This window comes from Gobio gobio (genome assembly GCF_949357685.1).
Source record: "Gobio gobio genome assembly, chromosome: 19".
Classification (NCBI taxonomy): domain Eukaryota; kingdom Metazoa; phylum Chordata; class Actinopteri; order Cypriniformes; family Gobionidae; genus Gobio; species Gobio gobio.
In genome coordinates, this window is record NC_137112.1 from 40,749,207 (window position 1) to 40,764,496 (window position 15,290).

Here is a 15,290-nt window from a genome sequence, read left to right on the forward strand (position 1 = left end):
TCATTAGGAAACACTAAAATGTGCTGTTCAAGGAATTTCAATGGGTCTTTAAAGGCATAGTTCATCTAAAAATTTTAATTCTGTCATCATTTACTAATTCACACATGTCGTTGCAAACCTCTATGACTAGAACGAAGATATTTTGAGGAATATTGGAAACCAAGCAGTTTTGGTGACTATTGACTTCCATTGTATGGACAAAAAAAAAACCCTGAAACTTCTTTTGTGTTCCACTTGAAAGAATGTCAAACGGGTTTGGAATGACATTAGGGTGAGTAAATGTGTGAATGAATCTTTTTAAGGATCAAGTGTTCTTCTCACCTGAGGCGGTCATCTGAGCCAGGATGAGCAGGTACAGTGAGGTGGCATCGACCTGAAGGTGCCCCCACTGATCATCTCCAACCACTGTGGCACAGGTGGGTGTGTGATATTTGGCATGCAGGCAGTCCGTTGTGCTCTGTGTGTGTTTGAACTTCTCTACCTTTTCCACCTGCAGTAATATGCACATGCTTAGCCAGCCAGGCCAGAGAGGTGTGTGTTCAGATATGTGCAGACATGAGCTCAATAAAGAATCAATTAACTGATGTATACAATAAAGAATAAAAACTTTATAGCTCAAATGGATGGGTTTAGAATAACATATGAGCAAGACCACAGAAGTTAAACGCTGTACCTGTCTCATCATACACTGCAGCAGCCCCTGCATTAGCTTAACCACACTCTGAAAAAATAACAAAATGTTGTTAATAATGCAAGTAGCGATTTTATATGGAAGGAATGAGCTGCACAATATTTTGGATAAATGCACGTATTAAATGTATATTTATATAATCTATATACAGAGATTTTTTTACGCAAGGGCATATTAAATTGATTAAAAAAAAGACAGTAAAACCATTTACAATATGTTACAAAATATTTATATACCAAAGAAATGCTGTTCTTTTAACTTTTCTATTCATCAAAAAATCCTGGTTCCCACAAACATACTAAGCAACACATCTGTTTTCAAAATTGATAATAAGAATAAATGTTTCTTAAACAATTTCTTAATGTTTCTTGAAATTAGCATATTAGAACGATATCTGAAGGATCATGTGGCTGCTGAAAATTCAGCTTTGCATCACATAAATTACATTTTAAAATTTGCATATTAAAACATAAAACATTTATCTCAAATATCAATCATATTTAACTGCTTTACTTCTTTGAAAAACATTTAAAAAATGTTTGGCTTCCTTGTAAACGTTAAAAAGTCTTACCGACCCCAAACTTTTGAACACAAGTCAATCATTATAAGACTTTAAGACAGCATAATCAGGTGTTACAATCTTTGGTATGCATAGTGGAAGCAATCATCCAACAACCTGTTATACAGTACTCTGCGAAAAATCTACTACTAAACAATGCTTCAACAGGTGGTTATGTTTTAAAGTTTTAGTCACCTGTTCGAGCTCATACGCTTTAGCTTTGTCCTCATCACGGTCTGCATTCTTGCGGTAAGCCATGCCAAGCCCCCACACTGCCAAGATGCTGTAAACATTATCTCTAACCCAGGCATCCTTCTGCTGCTCACTAGCTGGCAGTAGACCGGTCACTGGATTCTATATGGAGGGGTCAAACCCATCTTTATTAGATCATAAAGTCAAGTCAAGTCAACTTTATTTATATAGCGCTTTTTACAATGCAGATTGTTTCAAAGCAGCTTCAGTGTTAAACAGGAAAATAATACAACACATGACAATGTGGGCAGATCAGTTATTTAGTTGATGTATTTAATTTAGTTTAGTAATGACATTTATTTGGATATCTAGTTGAAAATGTAGTGTCCCCAACTGAGCAAGCCAAGCCAAAGGCAACAGTGGCAAGGAACCAAAACTCCCATCAGGTGTCCTAATAGAGAAAAATAAACCGTGGGAGAAACCAGGCTCAGTCGGGGTGCCAGTTCTCCTCTGGCCAATTAACAAACAGTGTATGATTATTATTTACAGGTCAGAGGTCATATTAGATCAAAGTATTTGAAAGATCGGAGTCATCATGCCGGAGACGGGTTTATTGAGGATGACGTGTCGATTAAACAATTATTAAATAGGAATATTTGAAAGATCGGAGTCATCACGCCAGAGACGGGTTTATTGAGGATGACGTGTTGATTAAACAATTATTAAATAAGAATATTTGAAAGATCGGAGTCATCATGCCGGAGACAGGTTTATTGAGGATGACGTGTTGATTAAACAATTATTAAATAAGAATATTCGTAAGATCGGAGTGATCATGCCGGAGACAGGTTTATTGAGGATGACATGTCGATTAAACAATTATTAAATAGGAATATTCAAAAGATCGGAGTCATCATGCCGGATACAGGTTTATTGAGGATGACGTGTCGATTAAACAATTATTAAATAGGAATATTCAAAAGATCGGAGTCATCATGCCGGAGACGGGTTTATTGAGGATGACGTGTCGATTAAACAATTATTAAATAGGAATATTCAAAAGATCGGAGTCATCATGCCGGAGACGGGTTTATTGAGGATGACGTTTCGATTAAACAATTATTAAATAGGAATATTCAAAAGATCGGAGTCATCATGCCGGAGATGGGTTTATTGAGAGTAGTAAGTATACTATACCAACTGTCAGAATTTGATTGATTGACAGGTGGGCGGGACTTCCGGTATAGGGGGCGGGACTTCCGGTATAGGGGGCGGGACTTCCGGTGTAGGCGGGACTTCCGGTGTAGGCGGGACTTCCTGTATAGGCGGGACTTCCTGTATAGGCGGGACTTCCTGTATAGGCGGGACTTCCTGTATAGGAGGGACTTCCTGTATAGGCGGGGCATCCGGTGTAGGAGGGGGCTTCCTGTATAGGCGGGACATCCGGTGTAGGAGGGACTTCCTGTATAGGCGGGACTTCCTGTTTAATAAATCATGTGATTGACATTAGGTTTTGATGTTTTTGACAGTTGGTTTTTGACCTATTGTCATAATAAATCATGTGATTGACATTAGGTTTTGATGTTTTTGACAGTTGGTTTTTGACCTATAGTCATAATAAATCATATGATTGACATTAGGTTTTGATGTTTTTGACAGTTGGTTTTTGACCTATTGTTATAATAAATCATATGATTGAATTGACATTAGGTTTTGATGTTTTTGACAGTTGGTTTTTGACCTATTGTTATAATAAATCATATGATTGACATTAGGTTTTGATGTTTTTGACAGTTGGTTTTTGACCTATTGTCATAATAAATCATATGATTGACAGTAAGTTTTTGATGACTTTGACAGTTGGTTTTGATGTCTTTGATGACTTTGACAGTTGGTTTTGATGGTTTATGACATTAGGTTTTTTTGTTTTGATGAATTTGACAGTTGGTTTTTTTGTTTTGAATGCGGTATAATAAATCATGTTATTGACAGAAGGTTTTATCTTTTGAAGTCGTTGTTATCAGAAAATTCCCCTCCCACCCTGCCACATCCCAGAGCAGCGTATATAAATGGGGCAGTGTGTTCTACAGCTATCAGCAAAGAGAAACATGAGCTACATGAGCATGGACGGATTATCAGCTCCTAAAACCCCAGATGCGGGGTTGCGCAGCAGGACGTTCGACAGTCTGATGACCAGTCTACCTATGGCGCCGAGAAAACCTTATGGGCACGTCCGTTTGACAAGCTTTCTCCATGAACTTTCGGAATGGACTAAAGGAGAATTTATGATGAACAGCAAGCGTGTAATCGGGTACAGATTTCATAAAACAACTCAAGTTGTTATACTCTACACCACCGACAGCGCGGGCGAGTTTCACCCCGGGGAAGACGCATGTCTTGTATTTCCTGAAAAAGACTGGACATTATTTTACAATTTTGTCTGGAAGGATTTGAAGGACGGCGGCGAAGAACCTCTGTACATTTCAGAGTGGGACGGGGTCACCCCGAATGTCCGGTACCGCGTGGTAGGTGACCACACTAAAAAGAACCCGGATGATTCTGTCTACATATTCTGCTGTGATGACAAGACAAAGCTCATCGAAGATCGGTCAGGGGTCGTCCTGCCTAACGAGCATAACAATCTGTATGAAATGCAATTTTTGTTCAAGTGGCAAGATCTGAGTCAGCTGGATATTATGTTTTCAATCATAAACAAGCTGTTCAAATGGTGCGAGCTGCACGACGGCTACAACAAAATTAAAGTGCAGCTGTTCCACCCTGAGAGATGTCCGCGCAGCAGTACATACGCGGCGCATTCCGCCCCCATTCACTACAGACATCCGGAACCTCGACGGTCAGCCCCTCCCAGACGTCGTTTATAAACCACAGCTGAAGCGCCACAACGTCCCCGCCCCCTTTACTGCATCTGACATAAAGTCAGCGGCCAAACCCTCTCAAGCAGCATTTATAAACCATGGCTGAAGACGGCGCTTCAGAACCCGCTCATGTGTGCAGCTGCGGCATCTCTTTCGGCAGCATTCTCGACCCTCCTGACGACAACGCAAGCGACTATTGTCTGACTTACCCCCTTGGATCATCGGACCTTCACAAAGACTGGCAATCCCCCCTCCAAATCGACTGGGACCCGTCAATCGAATACGACTGCGACGGTCCTGCTAAAACTATCAAACGCTCCAAAGACTGGCTGGACACATTGGGCTCGGACCTCGGATCACACAACCTGACTTACCTCCCCACTGCTAAAGCCGGTGACGACGCTACAGACGGATGTTTCAGCGACGTCGGATTCAAAATCGTAAAAGCAGCAACCGTGGTGCTGCTGGAACATCTCATCGGTGATAAGCTGAAGGCCGACTGCGAGGGATGTGCGATTGACCACCCCAGCCAGCTGCAACATTCCTGCCTGTTTGACCCTCCCAACTTCTACTTCGACACACACTTTGACGAGCTGTCAGGCAAGCTGTTTAAGCCCTTTTTCCATTCCATCATCGGCATTCTCCTAAACCGCTGCGGGCTAAAATCTCACCCCCAGCGTATTCAAGGCACAGTCGGGACTATTCTGCACGAATTAAAAGACGAACCATTCATCGTTGCCAAGCTAGAAGAAATCAGGTTGAAACTTCTGGACAAACCCTGCAAGGAAATAGTCTACGACGTCGTTGATCTCTGGCAAGGTCTCTCAATTGTGAATGGAGAGTGACCAAGCCCCCGCCGCGATGGGTGTAGTCTGTAGCCTAAGGAGCTGTTTGGAACTCATGTTTAAAGACCATTTCAAACATCAGATGACCGAGCTACTGGAAAAGATTATTGCGGACGCTGCCCACCCTGATATCCCAGTTGGTCATGACACTACGCGTCAGGTAAATCTCAAGAAGAATATGCCGATAATGAGAGGAATGGCTAATGCATGGGACGATTTGATTGAAAAATGTGTTGATGGTCTCGATCCACCCGATGTAATGATAGAAGCTGTTCTAGAAATGATGTGTGAATCACGCGCTGAGATCAGAATCTCAGACGTGTTGTGTACTTGTACCTACGTGGCAGATGTATGTACCGAGTTGATAAAGAAAAATGGTGATTATGACCCTGCCAAAATTACCGAAATGTATATCGATTTCATCCTAGACAAAAACATGAAGGCCTGTCGCGACTTTCTTTTCTGGTTAGACAGTCAGTAATGTCATTATCACTAACCATTTACTACATTATTATTTTTTACTAACCATTTTTTTAGCTTACTCTGTTGTATTATATCCATTTTAGCCACTGTCTACCCTGTAATGTTGTATTATATCCATTTTAGCTACTGTGTATCCTGTAATGTTTTTTTTTTTTTTTTTTTACTTACTGCTACTTATTATATCCATTTTTAGTTAGATTGTGTTATATTAACATCATTATATCCTTTTGTACTTACTCTGTATCCTGTAACGTCGTTATATCCATTTTTTACTCTACCTGTATTATTTCCATTTCACTTAGATCTTGCATGTATCCTGTAACGGATTTTTTAAAATAAAAGATTGATTCAAAATACTTGTACGCGTTATTCTTTTGCAGCGGTTGAAACGACAGCATGTCGGAGCTCATGAAAAAGGCTTATTATACACCGTCCAACCCCGGCTCTCTAGGGGGTAAAAAACGATTAAAAGACGCCGTCTTAAAAGATACCGGCGTCCGTCTAAGCGATAAAGAGGTTTCAAAATGGTTGGCGGGTGAGGATGCTTACACATTACACAAAACAGCACCTATAAAATACAAACGAAATAGAGTGGTTGTGTATGGGATTGATACACAGTTCCAGGCTGATCTTGTCGACATGACTGCCTACGCCAAGGATAATGACGGTCATAAATACCTACTGACATGCATAGATGTATTTAGCAAGTTCTCATGGGTCAGAGTTTTGAAGAATAAGAGTGGCATTGAGGTCACTAAAGCGTTCCAGTCTATACTCGAAGAGGGTCGTGTACCTCAGAAATTGCAGACGGATAAGGGAAAGGAATTTTTTAACAAACATTTTCAAGATGTGATGAAAAAGCACGACATCAACCACTTCGCCACCGCTACCGATTTGAAAGCCAGCGTCGTGGAACGATTTAATAGAACATTAAAAAGCCGCATGTGGAGATTTTTAACGGCTACAAATTCCCGCCGATACATTGATGTTTTACAAGACATTATTCAGGGGTATAACAGCAGTTATCACCGAAGTATCAGAATGAGACCCGTGGACGTCGACAAAGTAAATGAGGGTCAAGTGTTTGAAAATTTGTACGGCGATATAAAGAAGAAGAAGAAGACCGTATTTAATTTCAAAGTCGGCGACGTTGTCAGGATTTCTAAAGTGAGAGGCCCGTTCGCCAAAGGTTATGAGCAGAACTACACGGAAGAATTTTTCACAGTATCCTCATGTATTCCGCGTCAACCCCCGGTCTACAGACTCAAGGATTATGATGGCGATGTCATAGATGGGGTTTTTTATGAAGAAGAGTTGCAAAAAATAATTGTGAGTAAAAACAAATCTTTTAAGGTGGAAAAGATTTTAGGTCAGAAAAAACAGGGGAAATCTACGCTTGTTCTAGTGAAATGGCTAGGATGGCCTTCAAAATTTAATAGTTATATAGATAAAAAAACTCTGCTGGACTTGCAATCTCCTTAAAACGCACAGTCGTTAACGGATGAGACCATACGAGCGAAGGAGCATCATGGAGGATCACGGGTTCTACGTCACGTTGCCGTGCAATGCGTCGTCGTCGGTTTATCCTGAAAATCGTATAGCCAGCTATACAACCAGGTTGGCTAAAGCTATAGACTTGAAAGGACAATGGGAAGTCGGGCTCGCCGAAATCGAATATCCTAGAAGTTGGTACAACTTTAATGACGAAGATGGTCATTTCATCCTACATACGGCCCCGAAACCCCCGGATAGCAACCCCTCAAATATTGGTTTTTCTATCATTACGAAATTACACATAAGCGGAGGTTACTACGCAAACATTCGTCCGATCCTCCGGGCTATAAATCAACTCATCACACCAGCGGCCGTATTGAATCACGACGAATTAAAAAACAAAGTCTTTCTGGTCGCGAAACCAAACATTTCAGTGAGTTTCCGAGGAAGACTAGCCACTATTTTAGGAATGACTAAAAAACCTCTCGGAGGTTTAAACTATCATAAAGAACCCGATTTTACTACGGACGTCATCACATACGCTCCTCATCAATCCGACATCAATGCTGGGTTCTATACAATGTACGTTTACACGGACATCATCCAATATCAAGCGGTCGGTGATTCGCACGTCCCCCTCTTGAGATGTGTACATATAACGGGTAAAGGCAGCGACGCGGTCATTGCTAGATACGACAACCCCCATTACGCATCGATCAACAAGGATCACATCAGCAGCATCGTCATAGAGTTGAAGGACGATCAAAACCACGAAGTACCATTTTCTTACGGGAAAGTCATCGTAAAACTACACTTTAAACCAAAAAATGGTTTATTATAGACCCGGAGAGTCCAATACCGCGGACTATGTGAGCTATTACCAAAATCAGGCCGGTTCCGGTTTGCCGGGGTATTCGGGATCGGGAGTTATGTACGGTGCGGGGTTAGGAGGCCTATTCAGAGGTCTGTTCAGGATGGCCGTACCGTTGTTAAAAAGAGGATTTAGCATCGCGAAACCTCACCTAAAATCGGCTGCTAAAAATATAGTATCCGACGTCGTCTCAAACGTATTGACGCGTTCGCATAACGATAAAGCTCAAGACGGATCCGGTCTCATGGTCATGGCTCGTAAGAGAATGTCTAAGCCGCCGGGTGTGAGGAGGCGTGGCCAACGGGTGGTACAGAAGAAGAAGAAGAAAACAGTGCGCGGATCAAACAAGCGCTCACTCGTACGCAGAAAGCGTAAGAGGTCTGTTAGTCGAAACGTATCGATCAAGAGAGCCGCAAAATCCATATTCTAACATGGCACTACTCCATCGCATGTCGGGTGAATGCATCAAGTCTGAGCTGGACTTATTTTCAGTTCCGCTGACACAGACAGTTATTGAGAAAAATGGCTATTTAGAAGTAGCACCGTTATCGGCCATATCGGGCTCTGCACCATTGGAATTTTTTATCGCAGGCAACGGCGATGATTATGTGGATCTCAATAACACGATGCTCTACCTGCGGGCGAAAATCACGAAACCTAACGGGGAAGAGATTGCACACCCTGCCAAGGTGGGTCTAATCAACTACCCCGGAGCCACTATGTTTTCACAAGTCGACGTGACCCTTGGCGATCGTCTGATATCTCAGAGTTCGAGCACTTACCCTTATCGCTGTATCATCGAGAGTCTGATCAACTACGGTAAAGATACGTTGGAATCTGTCTTCAGCGCCGGATTGTTCCATAAAGACACGGCGGGTCATATGGACGTTCAAGACCCGGCAGGCCATAACGCGGGGTTGACAAAGAGATCAGGCTACACCAGCGAAAGCAAGGAGGTGGAACTACTAGCCCCCATACACAGCGATATATTCTTCCAAGAGAAACTTATGCTAAATGGGGTGGATATCAAGATACGCCTAATTCAAGCAAAAGATGAATTCTGTCTGATGAGGGCCGACGATGTGGCTTACAAATTAAATATAGTGGCCGCATCCCTATTTGTCAAGAAAGTTACTGTATCACCGCCGGTGAGACTGGCTCACGCCCAGACGTTGCTCTCGACAACGGCCAAGTACCCTGTCGATAGGGTCAGTCTAAAATCGTTCTCCATACCGGCCGGCTCTCGTGTTTCGAATCAGGAAAATCTGTTTTTAGGAACACTGCCAAAGTCTATCGTCATTGCCATGGTCGACAACGACGCATTCACCGGTTCCTACGCAAAAAATCCATTCGCGTTCAAACACTATGACCTTGAATTCTTAGCCGTCTACGTTGACGGACAACAGTACCCGGCCAAGCCTCTACAGCCCAATTTCGAAGCTGGTTTGGCAGTACGCGAATATTATCAGTTGGCGATGACGACCGGGAGACATCTTAAAGACCAACCGCTCTGTTTCGGCAGGGATGATTTCCTGAACGGATACACGCTTTACGCATTTAACCTCACGCCCGACGAAGAGTGCGGTCAGCACATTTCCCTCATCAAGTCCGGGAATATCAGAGTCGAAGCTCGTTTCAGAAAACCGCTACCGAATACCATTAATTTAATTGTTTACGCGGTATTTGACAGCATCATTGAATTGTCTAACCGCCGACAGGTACTCATAGACTACTATTGAGATGAACACGTTGCAACTCACCGCCATCATGGATAAAATTACCTGCAGGACTCATTTTCTCGGCGTTCTACCGAGCGATCAACTACCCGAAAAACCCATAAGGATCTTACCGTCGGCCTGTATCGTGAACACCGACCCTGCTAGCATGCCGGGGGAGCACTGGGTCGCCGTTTATTTAACCCAAGACGGGGGAGCGTGTTTTTTCGACAGCTTCGGCAATCCGCCCAACAGCCATCGCTTTCCAACCAGCATCAATGACTTTCTAGCAGCCAACGGTACCTACGTATTATATTCGGAGAGACGAGTCCAGGATTATTCATCGGACACCTGCGGTCAGCACTGTCTGTTTTTTCTATATCATCTAGCTAGAGGATACGGCTATGACCATGTGATGAAACTATACACCGATGATTATATTAAAAATGATAAAATGGTGTCCCTATTTGTGAAGAGATTAAGACCGTATGTTTGTATTGATACAATGTTGTCCTGCGTTCACTGCGTGCAGACATGTCTGACATATAAATAAATAAAAATCTTGAAACCATTATATTTTTTAATCGTCTTTTATTTAATCATAAGATACATATTAATGTACATACAAAATGAAAGGATTTGTTAAAATTCCAACCATTGTCTTCGATCGATAGTCGGGGATTTAAACACAGAGTCTTCGGACTCTGGAAACACCGAGCGTGATTGTCTTCGTCCCCTTTTGGAAGGTCTGACACGGGGTGGGCTGGGGGTGTCGGGTTTACTCTTTAGAGATTTAATGATGCTCCTGACCTGTTGATTCGGCACTGTAGAAAAAGGGATGTTTAATTCGGCAAAGGCGTGTAGAAACTCTGACCATCCTACAGGTCTCCGGTTATCCCGAACCTTTTGCGGTGCCGTGACATTTTTTAACAAATCGACCATGTGTGAGCCTTGTACTGCTTTACCCCTGAACACAAACTCCCCCGATTCGTTCCACGCGCTTAGTCCTTTAGCTTTAGACATCTTGTCTAATATGTATCTGCTGTTTTTCACACTTCTCGAAGGTACATTCTTCAGAACTTCATCCACCACATGCTCCTCAGCACCGTTGTCGTCTTCGACGCTAGCCGCGATCGGTACTTCATCTTTAGGAGCGGGATCGGGCAACGACTGCGTTAAAACTCCGCTCTCCCGATCGCTTTGTTTAACGATGGTCAAAAACCTGCTCAGGGTATTTGTGTAAAGTTTTGCTTTTTCGTACGGGTTCAAATCAGTGCGGAGTAAGATATTTCTCATGGCGCCGTCCAAATCGTTTTCCACGCTCTGTCGAATATTCTCGCGAACATTTTCGGTTCTCACCTTATCCAGTTGATGTTGCGGGACTAAATACATCTTCTCAGCATACTCCATCCTATCTGTTTGCTATCAAGCTCGAAAGAAAAGGTACGGCGACGCTCAGGAGCGGTAAAAGGAATCCACCCTTCTGGTTGAAGACTCGTTTCTTTGCCGCTATCCCGATTTTTTTATCGGCTACAAATTTAATTTCGGCTTTTCTCTTTCTCAGTTTTCGATACTGTTGTGGATTGACCGGAATCGTCCCGTAGAGGATGTTGAGCGCCACTTCACACAACGATAAAATGAATTCGTCGGACGCCGATTGTAGAATAAGACGCCTTTGTTTAGGAGATGCTTTATGTAGCATTTTTAACACCGGTAGATGTTTACAAAGTCTGGCGGACATGGAGTGATTTGATCACGTTCTTCTTCTTTTTTTCGGGATGTAAACCACTTGACGGTCGGAAAGCAATCCTGTTCTGAGGCGGTACTGTTCAGGAGTTTTTGCTTTATAGTCTATCATTATGTAGCCAAAAGGTTGGTTGACCGCATCGTGATAACACTCCATAAAGTATTTTGTGTTTCCGGGGTACATTTGGCGTCCCAGCATCGCTACTTGATTGACGTCCCGAGGATTTTTAAACAGGATCATATAATTGGCGTTTAAGCTGATGGTTCGGCTGGATTTACCCTGTACAAATAAATTTTGCACTATATAAATAGCGCTGAGATTACGGTGGTGCACGTACTGCGTAAAAACCCTTTGAAGCTCCAAATTGGCGCTAGCTTGCTGCATCAAATCATCCACGATGAGAAGATTTGTTTTAGTGACAGGTAACAAATCATCATCATTCAGACTCTCTGGTATTCCTTGCACAAATTTAATGTCATACAATTTAAGTACATCGTCGTACAAAGGCTGCCAACAATCATACAACCAGACAATGTTTTCAATTTTCTTGGAAATTAAATTCAAACCTTTTTCCAACAAAAGTTTCACAAAATAAGACTTTCCAGAATTGGAAGGCCCGGAGATAACACAACTAAATGGATGTTGAAGTCTGAAATCAAAATCGGAAGCATCCATTGATCCTCTGTGCATCATCTGATCAGTAGCCATAAGGAAGCGTGGTGAAATCGGGCAAAAGTCTGCGTTTATTATACACCACCTTAAACCTTTTAACGACTGATTTGTTGTGCAATGTGAGAGTCTTTTTATTCCTCACAATGTTTTCCGTGTGAGCCAGGATGTATTCGGTACTATCATACGACGTCACATAACTATCAACCAGACCAATCAGGGTATCCAGGCGGATGGCTTGGGAATTTTTTGCATTCAGCGTTATCCCCTTAGCTTTCATGCATACTTTGCCTTTAGCGGTGCGAAAGCCATACGATTTAGGCCCGCTAGAGCAAAACTCTGTGATAAAATCCCCATCGTCTATTTCGTTCGTCAGCTCGCCCAAATGATCACCGAGAGGCGGCTCCCAGTCACCGTCCCTAGACACGAACACGACGGAGTCTGTATCAGAGTAAAGCATACGACTGCTGAGTCTGTCCATCAACTCGTACAATTCCAGTCGGGCGTGGGCCGTAGTGAACGCCCCTATAAACACGTTGACGTCGCGAGCCTTACAAAAATCCTCTTTGTTGGGTTTATGCTGGACGAGAGCCACGTCATCTGAGACAAATGAGAAATACGACAAGGTGTCGGTATTACCGAAGACGATTCTGGTGAAATCTTCGGGGTCGTTCACCAGAGTTGTTTCAGGTAAATTTGGTTTTAAAGAGAACCGTCCCCAAAGCGAATTCAGACATAGCTTTGAGATAGCTCTCTGCGCGGGGTTGTGCTTGATCTTTTCGGGGTCGAGTTGAACCCCCTCTTTTTCAAAATACTCGCGAATGTAAGTTTCTTTCTCAGCGTCCGTGACGACATTAGACGGGTACCCCGACGCTTGTTGTTTCAAACGCAAAAATGTTTTGACGTATTCGACAAACAACGTGTCTGACCGTTGTGGAAAATGCCAAACCTCGTCAATCTTGGCTACCACATAACCCTTCTCGATGGCTTTTAAAAGCTCAATGGATACCCAGGACCCGGAGAGTGATCTTTCCTCATCCGTGTGGGTACAGCTCGTGGTCTGGTTTTGATTGTGAGCGCAGGTTCGGCATAACGGAAACATGAGTTTTCCTTGACATCTGTAAGGGAGAACCGGATGCAGTAATTTGCGGGGAGGGTACACGGTCGCTTTGATGAGTCCGTAATAATTTTCAATCGGTTCAAAATCTTTGAAAATGATTTGGGGGTGTTCGATCGGGTAGCTTTTCCTAGCCTGGCAGAAGGGGTAGAGGCTGGTGAAATCGAGATACCTTATTTTCTCATCTCCGCTCACTTTGTGATAGAGTTTATAAGCGTTCGTGCGACCGCCATACAAGGTTTCTCTGGGGTTCAGTCTCTCCGGGGCTGAATAACCGGCCATAAATTCTATCACAGAGGGGTCGGTCTTTTTCATTTTGATCCATTCACATTCCCAAAGAACCTCGACTTGTAAACCGTACGCGTTCTGCAGAATTTCGATCTTATCGTCAAACTGTCTCCTGAGAGCCCCATAGGGTACGCCCGACAAGGGGTGTGACTCATGGGGTGCAAAGCGGCAGCAGTGACCGTGGAAGATGCACCCCGCGTATTCTAAGCCGTGCTGCACACCGTCTTGCTGGTAGAAGCCATCTAAAAAGTACTTACCGATCGATACTTCACCGTGGTTTACGGCGTGGTGAACATCCACGTTTCGAGTCTTTTTGACATACTCGAGCCATTCGATCGAGCCACTTGAGTAGGACTTATTCTGATGGATGTACGCGTTGTTGTGCGTGAGAGCGAGGGTGTTTCTGCCGAGATAATTGGTTTTGAAGACCCCCATCGAACAGCCGGGGAGCGTCGTGAACCCAAAAGGGTCAATTGCGGTGCATTCTAGGAACGCCTGACGGTATTTCATACAGCCTTCGCGTAATAAGACGACGTCGTTAACCCCGTACGCGTACAGTTCCTGCCTGAAGTCAAACTGCTCCCCCTCAACCGTGCTGTACCATGCATCAAACTTTTCACGGGCTTTATCCGACATGTTATCGTAGTTGTAGAACTTTTTGTCGGGGTATGGTCCAACATAGTTCTCGTTTTCCACCCTGTTGAAAAGATGGGGGAAGTGGCCTTTTTCAGTCGTCGCCAAGTCTAACGCCGCGGGCATTTTGGCAAGGGCCATTGGAAAAAATGAGTAGCTATCGATGTATCGTTGGCCAAACGATTCGTCGTACATGTAAATTAATTTACAGCCTTGCATTATGACCTCAATCGCAATCCCGGCTTTGCAAAAATACTCGAGAATCAGAAAGGAGTCGAATCTGGAGGCGTAATGAGCTATGAAGCAGTAGCCATTATATCGGGGTTTTCTGAAGCGGTTGATTAGCTTAGCGATGCAGTCGGTACCCTCCGCCGTAAATTTCTTCCCTTTGAAAGTGATTGCGCAAACAAAATTAGCCACGTGGCGCCCGTTTTCGTAACGCGTTTCAAAATCGTAGAAAATATATTTCTCGCATGGCTCCTTAGGCTCTAGGGGCTGTATGAAACATTGGTGCGTCCCGTGTTCCGTCAGATGTTCTCGACAGTGGACGCATTTGTCCGTCGGGCATATGTGTTTTGCTTTCTTGTCACCCGCTTTAACGTAGTAACGCAGCCTGCATAGTTTGCAGTATTTGATAATATCACAGGAGGGGGATTCTTGACCGGGAGGAGGGTTCTTTTTATGCATTTCGAAGCAATAGCTCGATTTACAGTAGCGCAAACAATCGGGACAATGTATGGTTCTTTTAGGGAACCTGTGACATTCGGCGTCAAAACAGACATTGCAGACGTGCTTGCATTGATGGTCTCTGCGGTTGCTGTAACTTTTGTAACAAAATTGACAGACGTATGGCGAACCTAAGAAGCCTGTCAGATTCATGATCATATAATAGTGATTATCATGTAGATAGAGGAACACCGTTTTGGGGTGGGGTTCGTCAGAATTTTTGTACGTTTCTAAGACCATGGCATTCGATCTGTGAAATACAACGATTTTAATGCCTAGCGCTCGTTCAAACGAAGCTATGTCGCTAAGAGCGATTCGGTCTTGAATTGAGAAGCCGACGCTGTTTTGGATGACGGTAGCCAGTTTTTCTAACTCGCTCTCGGG

General features: G+C 43.5%; 1 protein-coding gene across 3 annotated transcripts in view; it reads right to left on the minus strand.

The window, feature by feature from the left end:
* Positions 1-15,290, minus strand: part of phka2 (phosphorylase kinase, alpha 2 (liver)) — a 44,065-nt gene that overhangs the window by 21,458 nt on the left and 7,317 nt on the right. For all 3 annotated transcript variants that reach the window (XM_079844155.1, XM_079844154.1, XM_079844153.1), the window contains 3 exons: positions 1,446-1,604; positions 674-721; positions 322-490 (listed from right to left, as the gene is read on the minus strand). In XM_079844155.1, coding sequence (XP_079700281.1) covers positions 322-490; positions 674-721; positions 1,446-1,604 — 376 coding nt within the window. The remainder of the gene's footprint in view (positions 1-321; positions 491-673; positions 722-1,445; positions 1,605-15,290) is intronic.